The sequence below is a fragment of the Sarcophilus harrisii genome, chromosome 1 (genome assembly GCF_902635505.1).
Source record: "Sarcophilus harrisii chromosome 1, mSarHar1.11, whole genome shotgun sequence".
NCBI lineage: Eukaryota > Metazoa > Chordata > Mammalia > Dasyuromorphia > Dasyuridae > Sarcophilus > Sarcophilus harrisii.
Window position 1 is genome coordinate 197,742,745 of NC_045426.1, and position 27,177 is coordinate 197,769,921.

The window sequence follows — 27,177 nt, forward strand, 5'->3', positions numbered from 1 at the left end:
TTGATTCTGTTATCAAGTGTGTTGGCTGTCTATTTTGTCTATGAACTGACTATATCTGAAAATTGAACCATCTATGACTTATTCCAGTGATTGATAAAAATGTTAAAAAGTAGCACTGGGTCAACAAAAAATCCTGGGACAAATCACTGGAATCTTGCTGCCAACTTGCCCTTGAACCATTTTTTGTATTCAGCCATTCAACCAATTCAAAATGTATCTTTTTCATAAGAATAATATGAGATTTATACTTAATGAAATGATTTGCTAAAATATAGGTAAACTATATTTACAAAATATGTCTCATCCATCAGTTTAGTAAGTCTTTCAAAAAAAGGAAGTAAGATTAATCTGGTAGTTCTGTTCTTGATAAGGCCATGCTGGCTCTTTGTAATCACTTTTTCTTTTTCTAGATGTTCACTAACAATCCCTTTAATGATCCATTCTAGAATTTCCCCAAAATTAAAGTCTATCTCACTGGACTGTAGTCTGTATACTATTTTACTACCTTTCCCCATCCTGTTTTTAAAAATGAGGACATTTTCCCTTCCCTAGACTCTTAAGTATCTGTTTTCCATAATTTTCAAATAATGATGATGATAGCAATTATAACTTCCAGAGCCATATAACTTGAATTTATCAAGTATAAATAAATACTATCTTGTTATTTAGCTTGGTCATCATTTATTTGTTGTCCCTTTTGTTCTGTCATTTCCATCACACACACATATACATACATACAATTACATATATGTAAGAATATATTAGATATATATATATATATATATATATATTAGTTATATAAAATATACATTTTTGAGACATACATACATATATATGTGTGTGTCCTTATAAATATATACATTATAAACATATAAACATTACAGCAAGAAGATGTTGCTTTAAAACAATCTACAAAATTTAATTTTAGCTCAAAGTTGGTTGAATTTGCATTTTATTAAATCAATAGTGATTTAAAACATTTTTCATATGATTAGAGATAGTTTTAAACAGATTTTAAAAAAAATTTCTTCCAGAAAAATATGTTTAAAAAATGTGTTTCAGTCTGCACTCAGACACAATCAGTTCTTTCTCTGAATATTATTTTCATCATAATTTCCTTCCTGGATCATTGTTCTGAAGAGAATAGTTATGTTATTCATCTTACAATATTGCTGTTACTTTGTACATAGTACATTTCACTTTGCATTAATTAATTCATGGGAAGTCTTTTCAGGTTTTTCTGAGAACTTTCTGCTCATCATTTTTTAGAGCACAATAGTATTCCATCATAATCTCAATTTACTTAGTCATCCCCCAATTGATAGGTATCCTCCTAATTTCCAATTGTGTATGCATGGTTTTATGACCTTTTAGGCATAGTTCCAAATTACTCTACAGAATGGTTGGAGCAATTCACAACTTCACCAACAGTGCATTAATGTCTCATTTCCCCCACATTTTCTCCAACATCTGTCATTTTCCTTTACTGTTCTATTAGGCAAGCTAATATATATGAGGTACCTCAGAATTATTTAAACTTGTATTTCTCCAATTAATAAAGAATTATAGCATTTTTCCTATGCCTGTAGATAGCTGACAAAGCAAATTTAAACCATTTTAGCAACCTTACTCAAGAACCAAATGCCCTGAAAATTTGATTCAGGTAGAAAACAATGATTCAGAAAGACAACAAAAAATATTAAAACTAAAATATGGGGGAGAAATCAAAAGAAATGGAAATAAGAATTATTGTACTATCTGAAAAATCATGATCAGAAAAAAAGGATTGAATATTTCAGGAAATAAGTAAAATCTGCCCAGAACACTTAAAACCAGAGTGCAAAATAAAAATAGCAAGAATGTAGGTCACCTCTAGAAAGAAACTTCCAAATGAAAACTTTTTAAAGCCTCATAACCAAAATCCAGAGATTCCAGGTCAAAATAAAAATACTACAAATAGTGAAAAAGTAGTTCAAGGGAAGTTACAATAAAGATCATGCAAGGTTGAACTGTTGTCACTATTAAGAAAATAAGAGCTTGTATTATGTTATTCCAAAAGGAGACATTTAAAAATGTACAGCACAGGACAACTTATCCTGAAAAACTAAGTATTATCTTAGGAGAAAATAATTGATCTCTAATGGAATAGGGGAATTTTCTTTCTTTCTTTTTAAATTATTGTATTCTCAACTTAAGAAATAAAACAAGCATTTTCACAGCATAGTAGAATAGAAAAAAGGAAGATAATTGTACAGGAAACTACACATCTATTGTGTTCAGTTTGCTATTCCTTCTACATATTTATAATAGAGTATTTTTCAAATATTCTGATGAAAAAGAACTGATTAGATATTTGGAAATGGAAATGCAGGCGCTTAAGAGAAACAGAAAGGTACATATGTGCTAAGTGAGGCAGTACACTCTTGTAAATTTTTTTACACTTAATAGTATTCTCCTCTCTCCCTCCCAATTACATGTAAAAATAGTTTTCAACTTTCATTTTGAGTTTCAAACTTTTTTCTTCTCTCCGCCCCAGAACAGCAAGCAACCTATTATAGGATATACATGCACAATCAGGTAAAACACATTTCCGTATTAGTCACATTGTGAAAGAAGAATCAGAACAAAAGGGAGAAACCGTGAGAAAGAAAAAACAAATTTACAAAGTGAAAATAGTATGCTTCGATCTGCATTCAAATTCTTTAAGTCATTTTCTGGTTGTGGATGATGACATTTACCATCATTAGTGTTTTGGAATTATCTTGGATCACTGTATTCCTAAGAAGAGCCAAGTCTTTCATAGCTGATCATCATACAAGGTTGCTGTTACTCTGTACAAAGTTCTCCTGGTTCTTCTCACTTCACTCAGCATCAGTTCATATCTTTCCAGGTTTTTCTGAAATCTTCCATCTCTTATAGAACAATAGTATTTCATTTTATTCATAAACCACAAGTTGTTCAGCTATTCCAAAATGGATGGGTATCCCCTCAATTTTCAATTCTTTGCCATCACAAAAATAATTGCTATAAATATTTTTCTACGTGTCCTTTTTCCTTTTTTTATGATTTGTTTGGGGGTACAGACCTAGTAGTAGTAATATTGCTGGATCAAAGGGTATGCAGAGTTTTATATTCATTTGGGCATAGTTCCAAATTGCTCAGTCTTCTAAATCTTACTACTGAAGAGGTCAAGGTTAATGGATTGCTTAAGCTCAGGAGTTCTGGGTTATGTGCTGAGAGGTAGACAGGATGGAAATTAATCTTCATTTTTCAGATAAGGAAGCAAACCAAGGGAGGTTCAAAGACTTGCCTGAGTTATATTTGGCTAATACATTTTAAAACTGTCATCAGATTTTCTGTGTCTTCTATTTGTATATCTCTATTTATATACATATTCCTATATAATCAAGATTTAGAGCTAGAATGAATTTCAGAAGACATCTACTCCAGCTTGCTCATGTTACAAATGAAGAAATTGAGTTTTGAGGAAGTTAAGTGACTTCTCTACAGTCAAGCTCTCAAACTTTCATTTTAGCTGTCAGCTTGTCTTGGGTGTTGTATGATCTTAGTGGGAAAACTTTTTCCTTTATCCCTCCCCACACCAGTTAGTTTTGAGCCAGCCATCTTTATGTTGCACACATTTATAGTGCCTGAAGGTTAAGACGAAAATCTAAAGTCTTTCTAGTGGGAATACAGCCAACTTCTAGATGGTGATTACACATAAAGCAGAGATATTTGGAACCCAGAAAACACAGTGGGCCCACAGAAAAAAGAGACAAAAACCAGAGACTATGACAGAGAGCAAGGAAAGCCCTCAAACTATATGTGGGTCAGTGAAAATGTCATCCAGACTGCAATAGAGATGGGACCTGAGAAGGCCAATGTACCTCATGCAAAGAAGCACTTATCTGAATTGAGAAAAGAAGTATTAAACACAAATACAGAGTTCAGTACAGAAACACCTTAAATTCAACAGGGAAACAGGTGGGGTCAGGAAGGAAAGAGAGAGCAGAGTCACAAACAAAATAGATTTCAACTTTAGATAACAGATCATAAGTGAAGATTACAAGAACCAATGAAATCAGTGTGAGCTAGGTAAAGAGAGGAAAGAAAGTAGTCAAATCAGATCTCTTCAAATATGCATTATAGTGATTATCCCATTTCATTCCTTGCCCCTGTCCCTTGCCTGATTTTTTTTTTCTTTATAAAGAGGGTAATAGAGATTCCAGAAGGATAATTAGATGAGGCTATGATGGAGAGAAAAACATAATTAACAAACATAATAACCATGAAAGTGAATCAGATGGATTTATCTATAAACTTCCCAAAATAAAAGCAGAATACAATATGTGATTCACAGAAAACACATTTGAAGCATGAAGATTAACAGAATGTAAAATGGGAGGCTGAAGCAGAATTTGTTATACCTCAAGGGAATTTTAAAAATTAAGGTAAACCATCATGATTTCTGACAGTATAAATAAATATAGGTAGAAGACATAAGCAAGGAAATTGCATTGAATGAATAAATAAATGAATGAAAAAGCATTTATCAAGCACCTACTATGTGTAAAGTATTCTGACAGGACTGAGAATACAATTCATTAAATTTTGGCAGTCCTTGATCTTTTGGGATTCAACTTTCTAATAGAGAAACACAACACATGTAGGAGATTTCAGGTACAATTCAGATGGAAAAGTTGAATGGTCTTTGGGGTGCAAAGCAGATAGAAATAAATCATCTTTAGTATCAGTTCCTCTAATAAATCTTATTTATTTCTGATATTGAACCATTTACTGTGTCAAGAACTCTGATCTCCAAAAGTTTTTTTTTTATGTATCTAGAGTTATTTAGGAAGTAGGATTTGAGCACCTTCAGAAGAATTTTCCAGTTCTCATCTCTACAGGGATTACTTTTCTGGATAATGGTTATGAAGACGTGGCTGAATATGGGGACAGTGATCTGGGAGGTCTGTTCTTACAATTCTTGATCTCAGGGCCCTGGCCTTTCCTTCTTCCTCTCCTTCCCTTCTCTTTTTCTGTTTCTCTGTCCCTCCCTTACTTTCTCCCCACCCTTGTCTTTCTCTGTTTGCCTGCTTATCTATACATATATATATATATATATATATATATAATGTAAAGTATCTTTATCAAAGTAAGCAGTAAATACTAACTAGTATGAATTATACAGATTTGAGTAGAACGAATATATAAGAATAAACAAGCTCTTTAAGAAGAAGCAAGAACAATGCAGAGTGGTATGGAAGGAGTCCACTTTGAGCAGTCTTTAGGGTTGCAGGCAGTGGGGAATAAAAGGTATGTCGATATCCAGATTTCTCATACATCTTCAACTTTCTTCTCAATAAGACAATTAGCCTCCACATAGTTTTACTTCCCCTCCCACCTCAGACTTTAAAGAATGATTTCATTTCTGGCACTAATCTAGGGGTTCTTAACCAGAGACTCATGAACTTTAAAAAAAATATTAATTTTGCTAATTCTGTTTTCCAATACAATTTGATTTCCTTTGTAATCATATATGTTTTATTTTATGAATTTAAATACATTACTCTGAGAAGGCATCCATAGGGTTCATCAGACTGCCAAAGGGGTCCATGACAAACCATAAAAGTTAAGAACTATTGTGTCTAGTCTAAGGAATCCTCCCTAGCAAGAGGAATGATTGTCAACATGATCTTCAGAATTGAGATTTACCTAAAGTACTCACTGAATGGTTAAGTGATTTGCCAAGTCCAAGAACCCTGGTCTTTTCTAATGTCTAACACACTAACATCTTTAACTTTCAAACAAATAATCAATTATGGAGAGAAAGGGGAGAGTCTCTTTTATTCCTTTAAATGTATATACAGATTAATATTATTATTTTTTGTAATAGCAAATTCCTAAAAGGCAGAGATCTAAACTTAATATGTTTAAGTAAATAGTACCCACTTCTCTGAGAAGGAGCTCTTTGGTGATGATTATGATGAAGATGATGATGTGCTAATATGGCAACCAGGTTTCAAAGAGAAGAAGAAGGAAATGTTGCTTAGCAACTAGAAGTTCTAGGCAGGAAAATTCTTAATTCTGCAATGATAAAATAATAAGCATGAAAGGCAAGAAAGCATGTGCTTAAAAAAATTAAGGATCCTGGAGTACCATTCTTGGTGAGTGAAACCCAGGAAGAAATCTGGTGCTTATTATTGCCTTGAATTTTTTCATGAAAATCAGGCTACATTTTTATATGCATGAAGTGAATGGAGGAACTTGGCCTTATTAATTTCTTTGCTTCTGCCACTTGAAAGATCTCTGTGAATTTGACTTTATTGATCAGTATGAATCACAAAAATCGCTAAACTGAATAGATTACCTGTTGGGCCTTGTTTTACCTGTGACATATAACAGTGAACTTGGATTTAAAATGATGGATTCTTTGCTATTAATGTATGATAGTTTTAAAACCTGGTTTTGATATGATGAAATCTTTGGGCTTTATGAAAAGGTTTAATCTAAAATATTTTAAATCTCAAATCCTGAATTTTCCTTGGTAAAAGATATTTAATAATTAAGAATTTTCTCCTCTTTGAAACTTTTTAGTGAGAACTATTCCCCCAAATCAAACTGTTTTGTTTTAAAGATGAAACTAAAACTAAACTCTACTAAAGTTTATACAATAAAAAAAGATAAGAATATTTTATATTTATAATATTAATTTATTATATTAACACTAGAGTAAGACAGGTGGGAATAAGAAGCAAAAAAGATAGAATAAAGAAACAGGAAACATGTTAATGTGGTAAAAAGAGTAAGATATAGACTATACTAGTATAGAACAAAAGGAGATACAAATGTAAGTCAGGAAATGTCTGACAGAAGTCAGATTAGAAAGAAGAACAAAGCCTACACTTAGCTGAAAAATATAAGTAAAAAACTAAACTACATGTTTAGAAAGTGTAGTTTCATGAGAATAGATTCCATGTCAAAGAGACTCAATAGGTGTTCAAACTAAATTTTAGAAGGTGTTTAAGAAATAATGACATAATTGTTGAAAACTCACTAAAGCCCCAAAACCCAGTTTCATTGGCCAGCTGAAATCCATCTGAAAATGCCTAACTCTTGGCATTATTTTGCCTATAACATATATTTAAACAAGACAGCATATTTTATATTGGAAAGTCTAATGGTATGCTTCTCATCACGTCTGTGTAAGAATGGTTATTTTACTAAGACGGATATAAAAAATCTCTCCTTTACACAATGTAAGTAGTTCTGAGAATGGATTTTTTTTTTGTTTACTTATGTTTGCACATCTGGAATGGATACTAGATCTGGATGAATAATGACAAAGTTGAAGAGTGATTTGTTCCAGTGCTCTTCAGCATCCTTTCAGGTGCTTCTAAAAAATCAGCTATATAACTCAGAGATCTTTTAATGCCCTGTTACATAGCTAGAAGTGCAGCTTCTGAAGCACCCAGATGACTTTTCAACAAATCCAGGAAAAGACTTACAAGTCTATAGAATGTGAGAGGGATAGAGAAAGATTACTTTATAGTAGTTTTCAAACTTTTGGGTTTCAGAACTTCTTTATACTTTTGAAAAATTATTGTGACTCTTCTACCCCCAAGAGCTTTTTTATGTAATTTATATTTCTTGATATTTATCTATTAGAAATTAAAATATCTTAGTATTATTATGAAAACTTTTGACCTCAAGGAATCCCTAAAAGGGTTTCAGGGATGTTAGGGATATCCCTATGGATACTTGGACCACAATTTGAAAACCATTGCTCTACACTCACAAAGGTGAATGTTTATCTTCCTTTTCTATACAAGGAAAGAGATGAGTTGACTAAAAACATTTTCCCTTGAAGAATATGTATCCTAAGTTAAATTTTGGCTTGTCATAATCTACTTAATAACAATAATGATGATGATTAGGATAGTACTTCAGTACTTCAAAAGATGAATGATCTAATTGATATAAATATTTCCTCTACTAAATGCAAACACCGCTACCAAAACCTCTTCCATTCTTAAACACATATACACACATACACATAACATACACACATCCTGGCAAAGCCTCAATAGTTGATTATGTAAGTTGCTGTTGACAAAAATAATCATCACCTTGTAGTTAGCCTTCTGGTAAATGAATTTTTCCAATACTCCAGCTCATCAAGCAGTCAATCAACAAGCAGTTATTAAACACTTACTATGTGTAATATCATGTGTTAGACCCTCTGAAAACAAAATAAAAATGTCTTTATCTTGAAGGAGTTTACATTCTTTTGGGGGACATAGAGTGTTTATACATAGATGAGTAAAAAAACAAGGTAATTTCAGGATGGAAAGAAAATAAAAAAGTAGGGATGGAGGGGAATCAAAAAAACAGTATCACAGAGAAGATGGCATATGATCTACAGATATATCTGATCTAAAGAATTCTAAAAAGGCAGAGATAAGGAGTAAATACATTCCATTCATGATACAATTGCAATGACTATCATTGGTCTCTTTGAGCCAAATAGGATCTTTAGAGTTTATCTTCTGTTGTCACAACCTTTTAGAAATCAAACTCCTTTTCATGGCATGATAAGGTATTGGTGGAGGACAACTTTACTAAAGTATTACTGGCATTTATAAGCACTTTCAAACTTTTAAAAGTGTTTCAGATGTTTTTCTCACAAAGCATTTAGTATTAGTCAACTATTCAGATGATTAAGTATGTTCGCCTTATAGAAACATGTAACATATGTTCTTTCTTAAAAATAATCATTTTGAAATCTCCATTTTAATAAGATGGGTACTGAATTTATAAGAATGGTAAATTGAAAATACAAAGGGAATTTTCTAAAGGAAATTATAGAGAAACTTATTAATGCTTTTATCAGGTTTCAACTGTAAATTGTAATCAGGTCTGCTCTCAACTCTGTACTAAAGAAAGGAAGTCTTCTATGTCACAAGGAGAAAAGACTTTCCTCAAAACTTCTTTAATATACTCTCTTTGCTAAAAATTTGTATCAGATATAAGCAAAAATTTGCTTAACTAGGTATCTGAATGGAGCAACTGATACTCTTATGCATGCTCTCAACAGCTGCACACAGAAATGATGTAACACGTAATTAGGTAGCATCACTCCACCAATTGGAGAATTAGGGGGGGATGGTGTTTGCTCGTTTGTGTTCTGTTCTCCACAAAGAGAAAACAAAATTTGTATTCAGAAAACTGACCCACCATATGCTTAAAGCAATGTCTTCATTTCTGCCAGCACAAGGCAACTTTCACTTTCTGCTGCCTGCCCATTTGTAGAACCTCTTGTGCAAAGGAGAACAAGCTACCATTTGGTATCAGATTTACTATATCCTGCTCTGCTGTTTTCCTGTCTAATCTTTAACCTTTTGAGGGAAGAGGAGTTGTAAAGGAGGGCCTCCCATCTGACCATCTGTTTATTTTCCATCTCATATTGTATTTGCCTTCAGCCCAATCTCCAGCCTCTGTGGAGAAGAAGAATGGTTCCCTTTCCTCAATTATGAACATTCTCATACTTGGTCCTACCCGCCACATGCCAGTGATCCCATAGATTATCCAAACTACATTTCCCATATCATTGCTTTCTTTACTTTCTCAATCCTCCCATCCAAAAATTCCTATTAAATACCACCTGCAACTCTGTGCCCACTAAAATGTCTGTTCCATGGGCAACAGAATTCCTTTCATCTTTAATCTTTTCCTATCCTATTCTATCTATTGGCTATTACTGAACCTTGGCTTCCCCCTGAGGATGCAGCGTTTCTGACCACTTTTTCCAATACTAGGTGCAGTCATTTTCATTTTCCTTGGCTCACTGGCCAAAGGAGAATAATACTTCTAACTCCCCATTGCCATTTCCAGATTCTCCTCCTATATCCTTTCTTTCTCCAAGGTTCATGCTATTTATATCTGCCACTCAATTAAAACCCTGGTAGCTGTTGTCTATAGGTCACTCCTCCCTTATTCCCTTCCTTCTCCTCCTCTCCTCCCTGCCCCATCACTCCATTTCTTTCCTCAATGAGTTTGTCACATGACATATAATTTTTCTTCCCTCCTTAATTCCTGCCTTCATATTAGAGAACTTCAACATACATACTGCTTCCTCCTCAAATTCCCTAATCACTAAATTCCTGAACCTACTCATCTCTCAGGAGCTAATTTCTCATTTTACCTTAGTCACACACAAAAATGGTCATGTTCTTGATTTTATTATTACCCAGAAAATGTCTACCTATATATCCAAGAATCCCTAATTTCTTCTTTCCCTCTCCCTTCCATTACAAAACTCTACTCTTCATCTCCACCGTGACCTCCAGTCCCTTGACTCCACAATTATTTCCAAGGCCATCTCTCCTGAACTAATCACTCTCTCCTCTCCATTTTCTCCAGTTGGGGAACCAAATCAACTCTATCTTGTCCTCATCTCTTGAATTCTTAGTCCTTATATCATATCACTGATTAGTCCCAGTCAAACACCAGTCTTGGAACATTCCCATCATTTATCATCTTCATTCCTACACACATGCTGTAGAATGAAAGTGGGGAAAATCATTCAATCATTCTGACTGAATCCACTACAGATTTATATTATGCAACCTCAAGCAAGCCCTCAATCCTACTATATATTTCTTATAAATCCATTATCCCACTTTCCACAGTAGCTTTTCCATATCTCTTCATCCTTCCTCAAACATTCTATGTTTTTCCTCCCTTCACTCTCTCAACTGAGAAACTTGACTCATATTTTACCAAAAAAATTGAGGCCATTTACCATGAACTCCTTCTCCCCATTTCCTCAGTTTCTTTCAATTAGATGCTTTCTAAGTTGGTAAGTTGGCCTTATTCCTTACCAAAGCTAACCCTTCCAACTGCTGAAGAGATCCCATTCTATCTTATCCTTTCCAACAGATATCCTCCTCTGTTATCCTTGTTTTATTTTAAATAATCATTCCTTGCTTTGTCTCATTTCTTACTGCCCACAAGAATCCCCATGTTTCCATTAACTTGAAAAATCCTTAGCTGATCTCTCCCTTCCCATGAACTATCATTCTAGATCTGTTCTGCCTTTAACAGTTAAAATCCTTGAATAAACAGAGTCAATAGTTGTCTCCACTTTTTCTGTTCTTAACCTTTTACGCTCCGGATTTTGGCATATTTCACTGAAACTTCTTTTTGCAAAGTTACTGATGATCTCTTAGTTGCCAGATCCAATGGTCTTTTCTCAACCTGGACCCTTTTTTTCTTCTGTCCTCCATATTAGAATCCTCCTCTTCCTCATCTCTGCCTATTGACTTCTCTGGCTTCCTTTCAGTCCTTTAAAATCCCATATCTTACTGGAACCTTTCCTCAAACCCTCTTTTTTTAGTGCCTTTCCTTTATTAATTATCTTTATTTATTCCATATATTGCTTGCCTCTATATAACTATGTGTGTGTGTTTTCTGTGTGTATGTATATGTATGTGTGTATTGATTTGACTAAATTCACAAATGATTTCTCTCCACAAATTGATGTGATTTGCAATTCTTAATCTGTAAATAGGGAAGCAGACTTTGATTAAATAACAGAGCTATTCATAATCGACAAATACTGATATTTTCTAAAAATAATCCAAAATACAGACAAATGCAAAACATTGCTGAATTTGTGAATCCATTATCCACTGCACATAAATCCACATCAATAAATAAAATAATAAAACAAATATAACAATAATAGTCCAGTTAGTTATCCCTCACAGCCACTGCCACTCCACAATTGGAGCAAATTTATCAAAAGACCAAAAAAACCCAAAAAACCAACCACCTATTTTTACCAGTGGAGCAAGAAAATTTTCAAACAAAGCATATAAGCCAAAGACTGGGGAAATAAACTAGGTTTGTGTGACTGCTATTTTTACAGGAGAGTAGAGAATTTGACAATATGAAGATTAGAGATAGTTCCAAGTGAAGTCATAGAAAAAGAATAAAAACCTTGAATGAGAAAAAGGTTTAGGATTATTTATCTAGGAGAAAATGCAGGGCAGGGAGTCATTTAATAGTTGTCTTCATGTATTAACAGCTATTCTTAGTATACCCAAAGAAGGAATGGTTTTAAATTGAAGTATAAGAGATTTAGGTTCAACAAATATAAGGAAGAATTTCCTGATTGTGAAATAACCTTTGAAATAGACTTTGGAATAGGTCTCAGTAGAATATTTTCTCTGAAGGATTTTAAATATTGAATTCTTCTTTATCTGTGGCAGCTTATGAGTAGATCTGTCTGAAGCCTGGGAGTTGGGGAGATGACTTCTGAAGGTTCCATCTAGCCCTGTGATTCTGAGCCACTTTTTCCTGCTTTGGGATAATGCAAAGACACATTTTAAGGAGAGGCCCTAGAAGAATCCAGAGAAGAAAATAAGAGCAGCTGCATCACACGGTACTTATTAGACTATCAAACTATAGGTGAGTCAGGTCACCTTCCTCTAACTCAGGGTTTCTTGAACTTTTTCTACTCCTACCTCTTTTCTTGAGAAATTTTTATGTGACCTATATAAGTGAATAAAATAGATATACTAATCAAATTTTTACTGATGATAACTAATAATTTCTCCACCCACACATTCAGTTAAAAGACTCCATATAAGGTAGAGAACCACAATTTAAGAAGTTGTATCTAAGGTACTCCCTGGAATTTGACTGAGGGGAAGAAGACCACTGCCCTTTGAGGAGGGGAGTGGCCATTACCCCCCAGAATCTCCCAAGCAAATGCTTAGTCAGCTGGAGCAGGAGAAATACAAAGATGTTTGACAGCTGGAATAGGAGGGACCCTGGAAGAAAGGGTGGGGAAACTAGAGCCTCTTGGGCCACAGTATCAGCATCAGAGGGTTCCACTCTTCCTTCTTGTGTCTCCAACGCCATTCTGGCTTCCTCATTAACTTCCATACTATGGCTTCAGTGCCTTATTTCTTTTCAATTACTGCAAGAATAGCAACTCCCCTTTCCAAGTAACTGGACTTGGGGTTCATGCAAGTAATTGCTACCACTGCTTTATGTGGAGGAAGGGAGGGAGGCAGAAGGGGAAAGGAAAAAGAAAGGAAGAGAGAGAGGGAAGAAGTAAGGAAGGAAGGGGAAAAAAGTAAGAAATAGGGGAGATAACATTTCCCCCCTTTCCTCCCCTCTCCTACTTTCTTTTTCTGCTCTCTTCCATCTCTGCTTTTTGTTTAAACCTCCCTCCTCCCCTTTCATCCTCCCCCTACTACTGCCTTGACTTTGGTCTAGATAACTGAATTTTTCTTCTTTTTTCCTTTTTCTCTTCTTCTTCTTCCTCCTCCTCCTCCTCCTCCTCCTCCTCCTCCTCCTCCTCCTCCTCTTCCTCCTCCTCGTCTTTCTCTTCTTCTTCTTGCTCCTCCCTCTTAGTCCCCCTTCCTCCTCCCCCTCCTTCTGTTCCCCTCCCTTCTCCTCTTCCTCCTCCTCCTCCTCCCTCTCCTCCTCTCCTCTCCTCTCCCCTTCTCTCTCCTCCTCCATCTCTCCCCTCCCCTCGCTCCCTCTGCACCCTTGCACTCCAGAGAAGAGCCACTGTGTGAGAAGAGAGTGTGGAAGAACAGGAGGAGGAAGAGGTGGCCGCGGTGGGTGTGGGTGTGTGGAAGGACACGGACTTGCTTCTCGTTCTTGCTCTTGCAGTCAGCGAGGGAGCACAAGGAGACCTGGTGAGCGGCAGTAAGCGGAGTCCTGCTAGGAAGATGCTGAAAGTCACCGTGCCCACCTCTCCTTCCTCCTCCAGTTCTTCCTCGACCACCTTGCCTGGGAGCACCTCGGCCACTCCCGACTATTGGATCGACGGCTCCAATAAAGACTCTTTGGATGATTTCTTCGAGGTGGAGACGGAGCTGGGACGGTAAGAAGGAGGAAGAGGAGGAGAAGGAGTGTGTGTGTGCCGGGGTGTGGGGGTGGGGGTGGGGGAGGGCAGGGTGGGAAGGCTGGGGGGCAGAGGCAGGAGAGCTGGCCGACTGCAGAAAATCGGGTATTCTGTCCCTCAGTCTCTGTTGGCTTCTCTGACTGCCGTAGCTTAGCAAAACCAGACAAGCCGCTCCCGGCGGTGGGCAGGTAAACAAATGGGAAGGAGGGAGTGTGCATGTGTGGTTCAGGGGGTCACAAGCTGAAGGGAGCCTCCCCATTCTCTGGTTTTCAGGGACACTGACTTCCCTTTTCCTTCCATATCATCATCATTTTCATCATCATTTCAATTTATTCCCTCAATAGAATTAACTAAATTTCGACCGGACACTTCTTGGTCAAGATTTTTTTCCTGCAGAGGAAATTTAGGATTGCTGTAGTAGTATAGAGCGGTGTAACAGCTATACGCCATCCCTATTCTCCCCAGCAACCTCCAGCCCCAGCTTCTTTTCAGACAGCTTTCTCTTCCACTTTTGAACCCCACTCTGCCATCCACCCTACTTCAAGTAATTCAGGACTACAACCTACTTGAGCGTCCTTTTGACTTGGGGATGGGAGGAGTGGAAATAGGACAAAAATGTTAAAATTTGATTCCCCTCCCCCTTGCCCCATCTTGCTCTCTAAATTAAGTGACATTGGAAATTAAACTTAAATACCAGTTTCCTTGCAATGGCTGTTCAGGAGTAGGTAGGAGAATGAATCAGTTACAAGAGTTTGTGGCAGAATAATAATCCAGTGGTGCTTAAAGGGTCTGCATGAGTGATCGTTAATGAGAAAGGTTTTAGCTATTCTTTCATGTATTGTACTTAATTGTTTAAATTATGGACTATGCAATGCTCCTGATCTGATGTTTACAGTGGCCTAAGACATTTGTTATGGAACTGGTGCTATATGCTATGGTATTTTTACATTCTAGATTCTTTTTTTTTTTCTCAGAATGGGGGAAATTCATTTAAGAATCAGATCCTTTATTGTGGGAAAATCTAAAGATAAAAAGTTGTTGGTTCTTTTTGGTTTTCATACTCAATGATGCCAGGAAATTCCACTGGGGGTGGGAATAGGGGAGGGTAAGGAGTTTGGTTCATAGAGATTTTATTTTTTCTATTGGTAAAAGTTCTAAACTAGATTTTGAAATCTGAGCACTATGTGCAAGGATTCAGAGGACCTTTCCTCCAATTGCTTCTCTTTCATTCTTCCTCCTTTCTCCTTTCTCAAACCTAATCAAATTGAAAAGCTTTATTCGATTACTCTTGAAATTAAAGGCATAATTGTCAGTTACCAAATGTTTCCAAATGTTCAGTATTATAAAATGAAGTATGCAGGTCATAGAATGAATTTTTTTAAAAAAAATATCACCAATATGAAAGATAGAAAGGTAAATTAGAAAAATAATTTTTATTTGGGTAGCATAGAGTTCTTGCTTTAATACATTATCCTTGTGTAATCATGGGCAAGTCACTTAACTTCTGCTTCAGGCAACTCTTAAGATTTATAAAAGAGGGAGCTTCCACACTGGGAATTTCTTCTCTGAAGAAATTACAGGTAGAGACTCTTTACTGGTATCTCAGTACTGTTCCTCCACCTAAAAGTTGGGAAATATATATAAAATAACATAATTTTGTAAACAGAAAGATAGTCTGGGTTGCTATGCAAACAATTAAACTTTTAATTAAACAGTCTACTTTCTTTTTTTGTTTGTTCGGCATCTTAAAAATTGTTAGATCCTTAAGGAAATTACTATAATCGGGTCAGAGGCCATTCTCGGTAGTAAATTTATTTGCCTTTCAAAATATATTTCATCTTAAATCTGTCATTACTGTACTTCAAATTGCCATATGTGACTCATATCTATGTATCTAAGCTTAGGGGAAATAAAATAATTTTAAAGATTATATTGAAACTTATAAGTCAAAAAAAGAATATGATTGAATATTCATAAAATAAATTTTTGGACATCTTTTAAAAGAGCAAAATGTTGCAATAATGCTGTAATTAGTCATGTGACAAATTTATAGGTACAGGAAAATTAGGAGAAGTTGATTTTTGGAGGTTGCATTTACATCAATCATGAATTTTCCACTTCCTTGATATATGCTCTATGACCTAGGGTATGGCAGCAATTGAAGAGAGCTAGTAATTCTGTCATTTGCATGAAGTGATAATGAAACTTCTTTTCTCTTTTAAAGAAGTGTTAGTCTACCTCATTAGTCAGCAAAAATTTATTAAGACTTAGTATGGAGGAAAGTAAGTCAGAAAACTATTAGGCTTCCCCAAATTTCCCTATACATAACTTAAAATAATGCCTCAAAATAAATTTTGCTGCTCCAGAAATAATTAAAAGTCAGGGTAAAGCAGCTGTCCAGCCTGACAACTTGGGAGGAGGTTAGGAAAGATTTAAAATCCAGAGGAAATGGTAGTCTGATTGAAGTGCAGATACCAAGTCTCAACAAGCAGTAAGCCCCAAAGTCTTGTGCTTTCCCATCTTAGGCAATGTGGTGGTTGGTCAGCTGATCAGGAAAAGATTGTGGGATCCTCCATTGGTGCTGGATGGTGTCCCAGCCTCTGAACAGATGGGGTCCCAGACTGTGGCTCTGAAGTTCTAAAACCAGAGGGTAACATAGAAATAGAAAATGAAAAAAATTCACTAACCATTGCCTGACAAAGATGCCAAAATGGAAACTTTTGAAAACATCTATATATATTTCCCAGGTATAGGAGAAAATATTACAAGTAAATAGAAACAATTTAAACGTCGTAGAACAATAATGAGTGTGATGACCATGCTAGCAGCCAGGATACCTTAGCCAGAGTCAGTATAAGCAAAAGTCCTTAGTTTTTATTCTTGGTCTTTAGGGGTAGTAGTGAAGGGGATGGAAGTAGGATCTCCACAAACTCCTTCTTCCTCCACCACCACCAGTGATCCTGGCTAGTCTTACTCCACCCCCTAATCCCTCCTACAATCATCGAGCTAGCATAGGATAGTGGGAAGGGCCATTTTCCAAGCATATGCCCATAGAGTATTGTCCAATTGGTAGTTAGCCTCAAGTGTTTGGCTGTCTTAACTTCAGTGCATCGATTCAAGAGTTTCAGCCCTCTACAAGTGAGGATAACATAAAATTTTGCAGTTTATACATTAAATGTGGAATACAGTCAAGAAACTTGGCAAAACTCAGTGTAGTTCTGCAAAGGAAAAAAAATGGATATTTAGTGAACTAAAGAACTTTCAGGTATTCTTGAGGAAAAGATTAGAATTGAATAGAAAATTTGACTTACAAGAATCATGAAAAATAGAATAATCATGAAAGACTAATTATAAGGGATTTAATAAAGTTACACTTTTAAATGGGAAAATGATATTTGTAACCTGAAGAATGTTGTTATTACTAGGGTAGTTCAAAAGAACATAAGATCAAAGGTTTGAGGATGAGTTGATAATGATAGGATTATTTTTTAAAATAAAATTTGTTAGGGAGAGATAAAATGGAGGAAATTATCTAATACAAAAGAGACATCAAAGGACTGTTACCGTAGAGGGAAGAGAAGGATGGATGGCAAGTAGTACAGAAACCTTATTCTTATCAGAATTAGTTTAAAAAGGGAATAAAATACGCATTTAACAGAACATAAATGTCTTCTTAACTTAGAAGAAATAGTGGTTAAGAGAATAAGATAAGTGAATTAGAACTCTGAGGAGAGATAGGATAAAGAGAGAAAGAGGGATAAACAGTGAGGAAAAATAGGGTGGAGAGAAATACACAATTAGAAAGTATAAGTTTGAATGTGATTGAGATGAACTCACCATAAAATGGAAAAAGATAGGAGAATGGATTAAAAAAAAACTCAAATCTGACATAATATTGTTTTCAAGAAACACATTTAAAAATAAGAGACATGAAATTAAATTAAAATTAATTAAATTAAAAAGAATAGGCTGGAATAGAATTAATTATGCTTCAGATGATATAAAAACATCAAGGGTAACAATCAAGATCTCAGACAAAGTTAAAGCTCAAATAGATTTAATTAAAAGAGATAAGCAGAGAAACTACATTATGTTAAAAGGTATCATAAATAATGAAGCAATATCAACACTAAAAATATACTATAGCATTCAAACATATAAAAGAAAAAATAAATGAATCAGGTGGAAAATTTAGTAAAACTATAATAGTGGGGGATTTCAACCTTCCATTCTTAGAACAAGATAAATCTCACCAAAAAATAAGAAAGAAGTTGAGGAGATTAATATAATCTTAGGTAAACTACATATTATAGACATTTGGTGAAAATTGAATGAGAATAGGAAGGAATATATTTTTTTTTCTCTGTAGTACAGAATATCTTTGTAAAAATTGACCATATATTAGATTCTAAAAGCTTTATAATTAAATACAGAAAAGCAGAAATATTAAATGTATCCTTTCCCAGACCATAATATAATAAAAATTACATTTAAAAAAGAACCATGGAAACACAGATTAAAAATTAATTGGAAACTAAATAATCTAGTCTTAAGGAATGAATAGGTTAAAGAATAAGTCATGGAAACAATAAATGTTCTTTCATTAATTTTTTAGCTGAGGCAATTGGGTTTAAGTGACTTGTCCAGGGTTACATAGCTAAGAAGTGTTAAACATCTGAGACTAGGTTTGAACTCAGAGACTCCTGACTTCAGGGCTGATACTCTATCTACTGTGCCACCTTGCTGCCCCAATAAATATTCTTATTGAAGAGAATAATGGTGATAGGATATTATCTCAAAGCTTCAGAGGTGCAGTAATCAGTAGAGAATTTGTGTGTAAGTGCTTGCATCATTGGGGTGGAGAGGGAGCAGATCAATGAATTGAGTGTGCGATTAGAAAGACTGGAAAGGAGGACTCCTCAGTTGAAAACCATGTTGCACAAATCCTTAAAGTTAAATCCTGAAAGAAATTAATGAAATTGAATGTAAGAAAACCATTGAGTTAGAAAATGAAGCTAGGAGTTGTTTTTCTGAAATTGCTAGCGGAGTGTGTAAATCATTGATTAATATGAGTGGGCAAGATGGAGAGAGAATTATTATTAATGGTATTAGAGATGAGGGAGGCTGAATGTATGTATTACTGACGAAGATGAAATTGGAGTAATTATTGAGGATTGTTTTACTCAATGTTATGCCAACAAATCTGACAATGTGGATGATGTGGAATAATGCTGGCAGAAACATGGACTTCCCAGATTAAAAAAAGAAAAGTCTATTTTGAGGATGGGGTGAGGGAGGTGGGAATTGGCCAGACCATAGATGACCTTCCTAGGAAGGAATCATCAGGACCAGATGAATTTGAAGGTAAATTCTACCAAATATTTGAGGATCAACTAATTATAAAATTAGATTATTTGGAATAATGAGTGGAGGAGTCCTACCAAATTCTCTTTTGTGAGGCAAGAGCAGACAGGGAAATTGTGTATTAATTTCCCTGATGAAGGTTAATGCAAAGATTCTGAGTAGGATATTATTTAGGAGACTACAACACTGTATCACAGAGATTTTACATTATGCCCAGGTAGAGTTTTGTACCAGGAATGCAAGGCTGATTCAATATGGGGAAAACTATTGATATAAGTTGATGATAAAAGTGATGGATAATGAAGATCACATGACTGTGTCAGTTGATATAGAGAGGGCTTTTGACAGAATGTAACACATTCCTTTTGAAAACACTTGAGGTAATGAGTGAAGACAGATTTTTACTTGACATGATGAGAGACATTTTTCTAGAGACTTCAGCAAAAATTGTCTGTGGTGGAAATAGGCTCAAAGTCTTCCCACTGGGATCGGGTATGAGACAAGGATATCCTTTATCACCAATATTATTCAATGTTGTGTTGGAGATGCTGACAAAAGCAATGAGAGAGGAATGGGAGACTGAGGGAATCGGAATAGCAACGAAGTAGTGAAAGTATCCCTTTGCAGATGATGTAATGGTATATTTCAAAAATCCTGGAGACTCAACTAGAAAGCTAGTTGAAACAATTAGTAATTTTAGTATAGTAGCAAGATGTAAAATAGACACATATGAATTTCTGTGTATCACTAGCAGAGGCTTTCAGGAAATGGTTCATTTGAGGTAACCTTGGACATGTCTTCCATTCCAATCGAATTGCCAAGAGGTAATTTTGTTGAACTGGAAAATGTAGTGGAAGACTTCATTTGGAAGAGCAGAAGGTCAGGAATATTGGAAGAATTAATATGAGGAAATATAGGAAAAGGAGACCTAGCAGTACCAGATTTTGACTAAATTTTGGGATGGTAATTGCCATTTTATTGGTGCTTGCCATTCCAGTGGAATGGAGGGTATATACAGTGCACAGTGGTGAATGATTGCAATAACCTTATGTTTGACAAATGGAAAGATTTAGATTCTGGAATGGAAATTCATTTGTGAATGTGAGCAAGTCTGGCAGGAACTGAGTGTATGTAGACCAATGTCTTATACCATTTGCTAGGATAGAGTTAGGGTGGATACATAACCTAGACATGGAGGAGGGGTGGTATCATGGGTGAATTAGAGAAGCATGGAACATGTTGCCTGTTGGATTTATAGATAGGAGAGGAATTTGTGAGTGGGCAAGAGATTGTGAGATATGGAATGGGTGGTTTTGATTGCTTTGAATTGAAAAGTTTTTGTACAAATAAAACAAATGTGGCCAAGATTGGAGGGAGGGCAGAAAATGTAGAAAAAAAAATTGTGGACAGTTTCTTAGATGAAGGTGTTATGTCTCAGGTGTTTGGAGAACTTTGTTAAACTTATGGGATTTTGAGTCACTCCTCAATTGATGGATGGGGACACAGATAGACAGTTTTTAGAGCAGGAAATCAGGGATTTATGTGTTCATAGAGGGAAGCATTCTAGATCATTATTGACTGAAGAAGTGCAGATTGAAACAACTTTGAAATGCCATCTCATGTCTATGAGATTGGCTGAAGTAATAAGAGGAAGATATGAATGTTGGAGAGAATGTGGAGACATTGAGACACTGCTATACTGTTGAAGGAGCTATGAACTGATGCAGCTTTTTGAAGAGCAATCTAGAGTTGAACTCATGGAGTTGCAGAGCTCTGTGTGTGTCCTGTTATTCAAGATGATCAGGGAGGGAAAAAGGCAACTTATGTGTTTTTCCCTCCTGAGGAAATTGGGGTTAAACGACTTGCCCAGGGTCACACAGTTAGGAAGTGTTAAGTGTCTGAATCCAGATTTGAACTCAGGTTCTCCTGACTTCAGGGCTGGTGCTCTATCCATTGAACCACTTAGCTTCCCCCCAACCTATGTGTCTTAAGTATTTGTGGTGATTTTCTTTGTGATGATGAACTGGAGGTTAAGGAATACTCATCAGTTGGGGAATGATTGATTAGGTCATCATGGCTGCTGTGGGAAATGATGAGTAAGTTGATTTTAGTAAAGTGTGGAAGGACTTGCATAAGTGGTGAGGAGTGAAATGAGTAGAAACAATAGAATGTTGTGTGTAGTGTCAGCAATAATGTTCAAGCAGTGGATTGAATGACTGGATTATTTTGAGTTGTATGAATGTTCAAGTTGACTACAGGAAACTCGTGAAGGAAGATGCTCTTTACCTCCAGAAAGGAAATTGATATATAAGCTATGTGTAGTTTCACATGTTTATCTGTGTTGTGTGTTAGCTTTCTCTGATCTGGGTTTGCAAGGAAGGGAAGCTGCTTGGAGTTCAGGAGTAACAAAGAAAAAGGTGAAGTGAATATTTAAAAAAAGACTTACTATGTTCCAGACACTGTGCTGTACTCTGGGAATACAAGAAAAAAAACAGTTCCTGTCCTTGAGAAGCTCACATTTTAATGGGTGAGGCAATGTGCCAATAACTATGTACATACAAGATATCTATGTCTGTCTATCTATCTATCTGTCTGTCTATATATATCTAATTTCCATTGAAGGAATTTTCAAAGAAAAACCACTGGGATAGGAATAGGAAAAAGGAAATCAGGAAAGGAATCTTGCTGAAAATAGGGAGAAGAAATAAGATAATCCAAAAGGTAGAAGTGAAGAGGGATAGCTTTCCAGGAATGGCATCCAGCCAATGAAAAGGCCTGAAATTGGAGTGTTATATTTAAGGAATGGCAATAAAGAAAGTATTGCTCCATTATAAAGTACATGGAGGGCAATAAAGTGTAAGAAGACTGGAAAGATAGAAAAGGGCAAGATTGTGAAAAGCTTTAAATGCCAAACAACATTTTATATGTAGTGAGTGTTCTTTGGTTCTTTCTCCTAGAGCCAAGCAGATGGTATTTTCCTCAGGATACCTTGGTATCTTGAGATTTTTGAGTGTGGCTTTTTTCTCTATTGTCTGATATCAGTTCAAGCTCCTACTAGTCAAGTTAATCTATTATTGGGGGATCAATGACAAAAATCTCAGTTTTATTTAACTATTTTATTTAACATTGATTATTTTTACAAAAAGGTAGTTACTTCAAAGATACATAGCCACAACAAACACATAGACATTTCCCCTAATTTCTCCAAATAATACCACCTATATATGACAGGAGTAAGGAGTATATTAGAGCTCAATTTGGTTTGCCTTTCCTAGCATTGACCCCTCCATGGGTACTACTTCTTGAAGAGATACTCAAATATCCTCCCAAAGTTCTATCCTTACTCCCTTGAGCACTGATACCTCACTTGGTATCTGCTTTGTGGATTTTCGTAGCATTATCTCATAGAAGGTTGATTTTTGAAATTCTAAAGATTGGAAATTCTATTCCCTTCACCAGATGCTATGAATGAAAAAGTCACTAAGCTCCTAAAGAAATCAATGAACCACATAAACAAAATTGAAGTTGACACTCCTTTTTGAAAGCCTCTGCAGCCAAAGCTTTCTCTTTAAAATGAGGTTGGCTAGCCAGTCTGCACAAAATATCTGCATATTCTCCCACAGTCTATCTCATGAAAGCCCTTAACATATCATAATTCTTGTAGAACAAGCTCACTAATATCCTCTACCTGGAGAGAGATGACATCATCTTTCTCATTTCCTCTCTGGGGGAGAGGGGGAGAGATACCTCTTGAAGCAGGTTGATAAGGTTTATACACGGCAGCCATTACATCTATTTGATCTTGGAGATAATAGAGACCAATTGGAGATTATTGAGTTGTGGAGGGAAGTAATATAGTCAGATCTTCACTTTAAGGAAACTTAAAGATAACTGAGAAGAGATAGATTGGAGTGAAGAGAGACTTCAGTTAGGAATCCCATCCAGCAGGGGATTACAATAACTTGGCATGAGGTGTTGACTACGGGCACCAGAATGGTGGCTGTGAGTGAAATAAAGAAGCACTTTATTAAAAATGTGAAAGTAGAATCAACAAGATTGGCAAAAGATTGGATATCTGGGGAGAGTATGAGTGAGTAGTTAAGGATAACACTCTGTGATCCTGAGTGTCTAAAGTATTGGTGCTCTGGACCATAAGAAAGTTGAGAAGAGGGGAAGATTTGTGTTGAAGTGGGGAGAAAGATAATGATATATGAAGCTGGTAAGTAGTGCATTGGATAGATTACTAGACTTGAAGTTAGGAAAACCAGAATTCAAATATGACCTCAGAGGCAAATCACTCAGTCTCTGACTGCCCCAGTTGACTCATCTGTAAAATGGGGCTAATAATAGCTCCTAACTCTTAGGGTTGTTATGAGCATAAAATGAGATTATTTTTGTAAAATATTTTGTAAAAAAAGTAATATATTTTGTAAAATATTTCTAAAGGCTATAAATTCTGGCTATTATATACATATATTTTTCCAAAAGAAAAAAAAGACAAAACAATATATATTTATGATGAGCATTTTTCACAAAGGTGTATGTACCCTTTGAATTTATCATGTAAATATGGTATATCATAGAATAAGATTTAATGGCTATTATATATTTTGAACATGTTGCATTTGATACGGCAATAGGACATCCAGTATCAGATGTTCAAAAGACAGTCAGTGGTGCAGACTGGATCTCAGGAGAGAGCTGGGTTTATAGATCTGGGGATTATCTATATAGAGATGATAATTAAGGCCATAAGAGCTGATGAGCTCAAACAAGATAGTATAGAAGAAGGGAGGGTGCTGATATGGAGTGCTGGAGGACACCCATGGCTAATGCGCATGACCTAGATAAAAATTCTTGAAAGAGACTTGAGTAGGAGCAATCACACAGGTAGAAGAAATCTCATTAAAATACAATTTGAGGGCAGCTAGGTGATGAAGTGGATAGAGCACCGGCCTGAAGTCAGGAGGACCTGAGTTCAAATCTGGTCTCAGACACTTAACACTTCCTAGCTGTGTGACCCTGGGCAAGTCACTTAATATCCCCCTCCCCCATACAATTTGAATCTATGATATAGGCCATGTATATATGTACAATTATCATTATTCTTTAATACATTCCATTCTATTTAAGAATATATGTTGACCTTGCTTCTGTTCAGATTTATATTATTATAGATAACAGATAATCATTTCCCCAGTGATCTATTCCTTCTTATGTATTTTTATGCTTTTTCAATTGAGAAAGTAACCTTCTTCCCCTGAAAACTTTGGTCAGTGTCTTGGAATAACAGAACTTTAAACAGATATTTTATGGAAGTAATTTAAATATGAATACATTTACTTATTTGTATCCCAACAACCGGCAGAGCTTCTCTTGAAATAAAAATTACTCATAGTATGATACAGTTTGTTATGATATCTCTGCTCTTTCTACAGAGGGAAAATTTATTTGGCCACTGCAAATGGAATTGGAGCCAAAAGGGATTGGGAATATATGAAAAGAAAAATTATTTTCTTTTGTCCTTGTGGGCAGATACCTTCTGAAGATGACAAAGTAGCTGCTGGGAAATGAGAAAAGTAGAAATCTCTCCCCAGTTCCTCTAAAAGATAGGGACCCAGATCTTAATCTCACTAACCTTTTGTTTCTCCATCTTTGCAACCTTTGATAACTACTACCTCTCTCCTGCAGGTATTGAAAAGAATACATGTGTTTATATTGTCCAACTATATTGAGGCATTGAAACAGGAGATATTCTATGATTATTTAGTTTCACCATTATTTTACCACAGAAACAATTCAGGATTGGGAGTGAGATATATACTAAGATTGACTGTGTGAAGCACCCACAGGGTCTACCACTTTGTAATCTTAATTACAAAGTAAATGTAATTTGCAAATACACTCCTTGCGAGGGAGTTTTTAAAGTCGTCAAGTCTGTTATAGCACCAATGTTTTGTTGAAACACACTCTTTTCCCATGCTTAAGTATTATTAAGTTAAAAATAACTTCAATTGAAAACAGATCCAGGTGCTGCCTGATGCTGCCACATACACTGTTCTAAGGAACTTTCTTTAAAAAAAAAAACACCCTCCACATTAACCACAAGGTAGCTTCACAGCACTTTATTCTCATAAACATTACCCACAAAGTTAGATGTGTAGACTATGTATCTGCAACACCCAGAGTAGGAATAAAATTGTGGGTGTTAGGCAGATGAACTACTTGAACTACCATTTTTTGTTTTTCTTTTTCATTCTCTTCTGTTATATCTAACTACAAATATAGCATAACATTTTGTTTTATTTCAACATTCAATTTATATAAGCAAAATTAAAAAGTGAATTTAGTCAATTATTCACAAAATTGAGTCCCAAGTCACATTTACCTTGAATTGATAGATGCTATCAATTTTTTGTTTTTGTTTTTTTCAGTAATTATGTATAATTGACATAATTTTCTTATCTCTCTTTATTCAGAAATAACTAAAGAGATTATAACTCAAAAATAAAAAATTAAAATGTTAATTAGATCTCTTTGTGGTTTATTATTAACATTATATATAATACACACATACATACAAATACAGAATCTAATGAATCTGTTCTCTTTTTCATGAATTAGTAGTATGGATAATATTAAATTTTAGGAAATTTGGTTGTATCTTAACTTCCTGTCATATCATTGTCCAAGACAAAAATTAAATATAGAAAGAAGTAGCTTGAACTTTATCTCAGAGAATTTATCATGCAACTTTAGTCATCTTTGATCCAATGATACTAATTATTCCCTCTTGATTCTTATCTTCTAAGTAGACTCTTTTCTGTTCTTTATCAGTATCAATCAGTCACTTATTAGATCCCCAACTCAAAATTCTTCTGTGGTTTCTTAATGATTCTAACCTAAAAAATTAATTCCACAGCATGACATTTAAGGATGATTCTAAACAACCTTCCTAGATTTATTTTGCATTGTTTCTCATCTATTTGCAATTAAAATGGCCCTAAACACATATGTATATAATACTTAGCTTCCTTCAAAGCTTCATTTAGCATCAACTTCTCTGGGAAGGCTTTTCTGGTTCTCTTGTTGTTGGTACTCTCTTATTTACACTATTTGTGTACCAAAGCATCCTTCTAATAGAAAGTAAGTTCCTTGAGGGTATACACTATTTTAACAAATTTTATCTTTTCTTGAAAAATATGACCAAAAAAAGCAAAATGAGAAATGTTTGACAAGATGTGGGAAAACTGGAACGTTAATATACCGTTGGTGGAATTGTGAACTGATCCAAGCCTTCTGGAGAATAATTTAGAACTATGTTCAAGGGGATATAAAACCTCTGATCCATCAATACCACTGGTAGGGCTATATGAAAGGGAAAAAAAGGAAATAGGAAGGGGAAAGAAGGGGAGAGGAAAAGATGGAAAGAGGGAGTGAGGGAAAGAGAAAAGGAAAGAGAGAAAGAAGAAAGAGAGAGAGGGAGGGAGAGAGAAAGAGGAACCTACTTGTACAAAAATATTTATAGTAACTCTTTGTGGTGACTAAGAATTAGAAATTGAGGGTATGCCCATCAATTTAGGGATGGGTGGACAATTTGTGCTATATAATTGTGATGTAATATTATTATACTATATGAAATGACAAGCAGGATGATTTCAAAAAACCTGGACTTAAATGTACAAAGTGAACCAGGAAAAGGTTTTATACAGTAACAGCAATATTATATGTGATGAGAAATTGTTCTTAACTATTCTCAACAATACAACGATTCAAGAAAATCCCAAATGAGGAATACTACTTTTAAATTTCTTTCATTACTTTTTTTGGTTTAAATTGTCTTGTACAAAATGACTAACATGGAAATATTTTATTTGATTTCACAT

The 27,177-nt window shown here is 35.2% G+C and overlaps 1 protein-coding gene across 2 annotated transcripts in view; it reads left to right on the plus strand.

Moving 5' to 3' along the window:
• The first annotated feature begins 6,087 nt into the window (after nucleotides 1-6,087).
• CAMK4 (calcium/calmodulin dependent protein kinase IV) overlaps nucleotides 6,088-27,177 on the plus strand; it is a 171,489-nt gene continuing 150,399 nt past the window's right edge. Inside the window, exons 1-3 of one of the 2 annotated variants that reach the window (XM_031968410.1) lie at nucleotides 6,088-6,167; nucleotides 12,276-12,474; nucleotides 13,693-13,906. In XM_031968410.1, the coding sequence (XP_031824270.1) occupies nucleotides 13,752-13,906 (155 nt within the window). In that variant the 5' untranslated portion in view covers nucleotides 6,088-6,167; nucleotides 12,276-12,474; nucleotides 13,693-13,751. Of the gene's footprint in view, nucleotides 6,168-12,275; nucleotides 12,475-13,495; nucleotides 13,907-27,177 lie in introns of those variants that run through there. The other variant, XM_031968409.1, reaches the window with a different exon arrangement.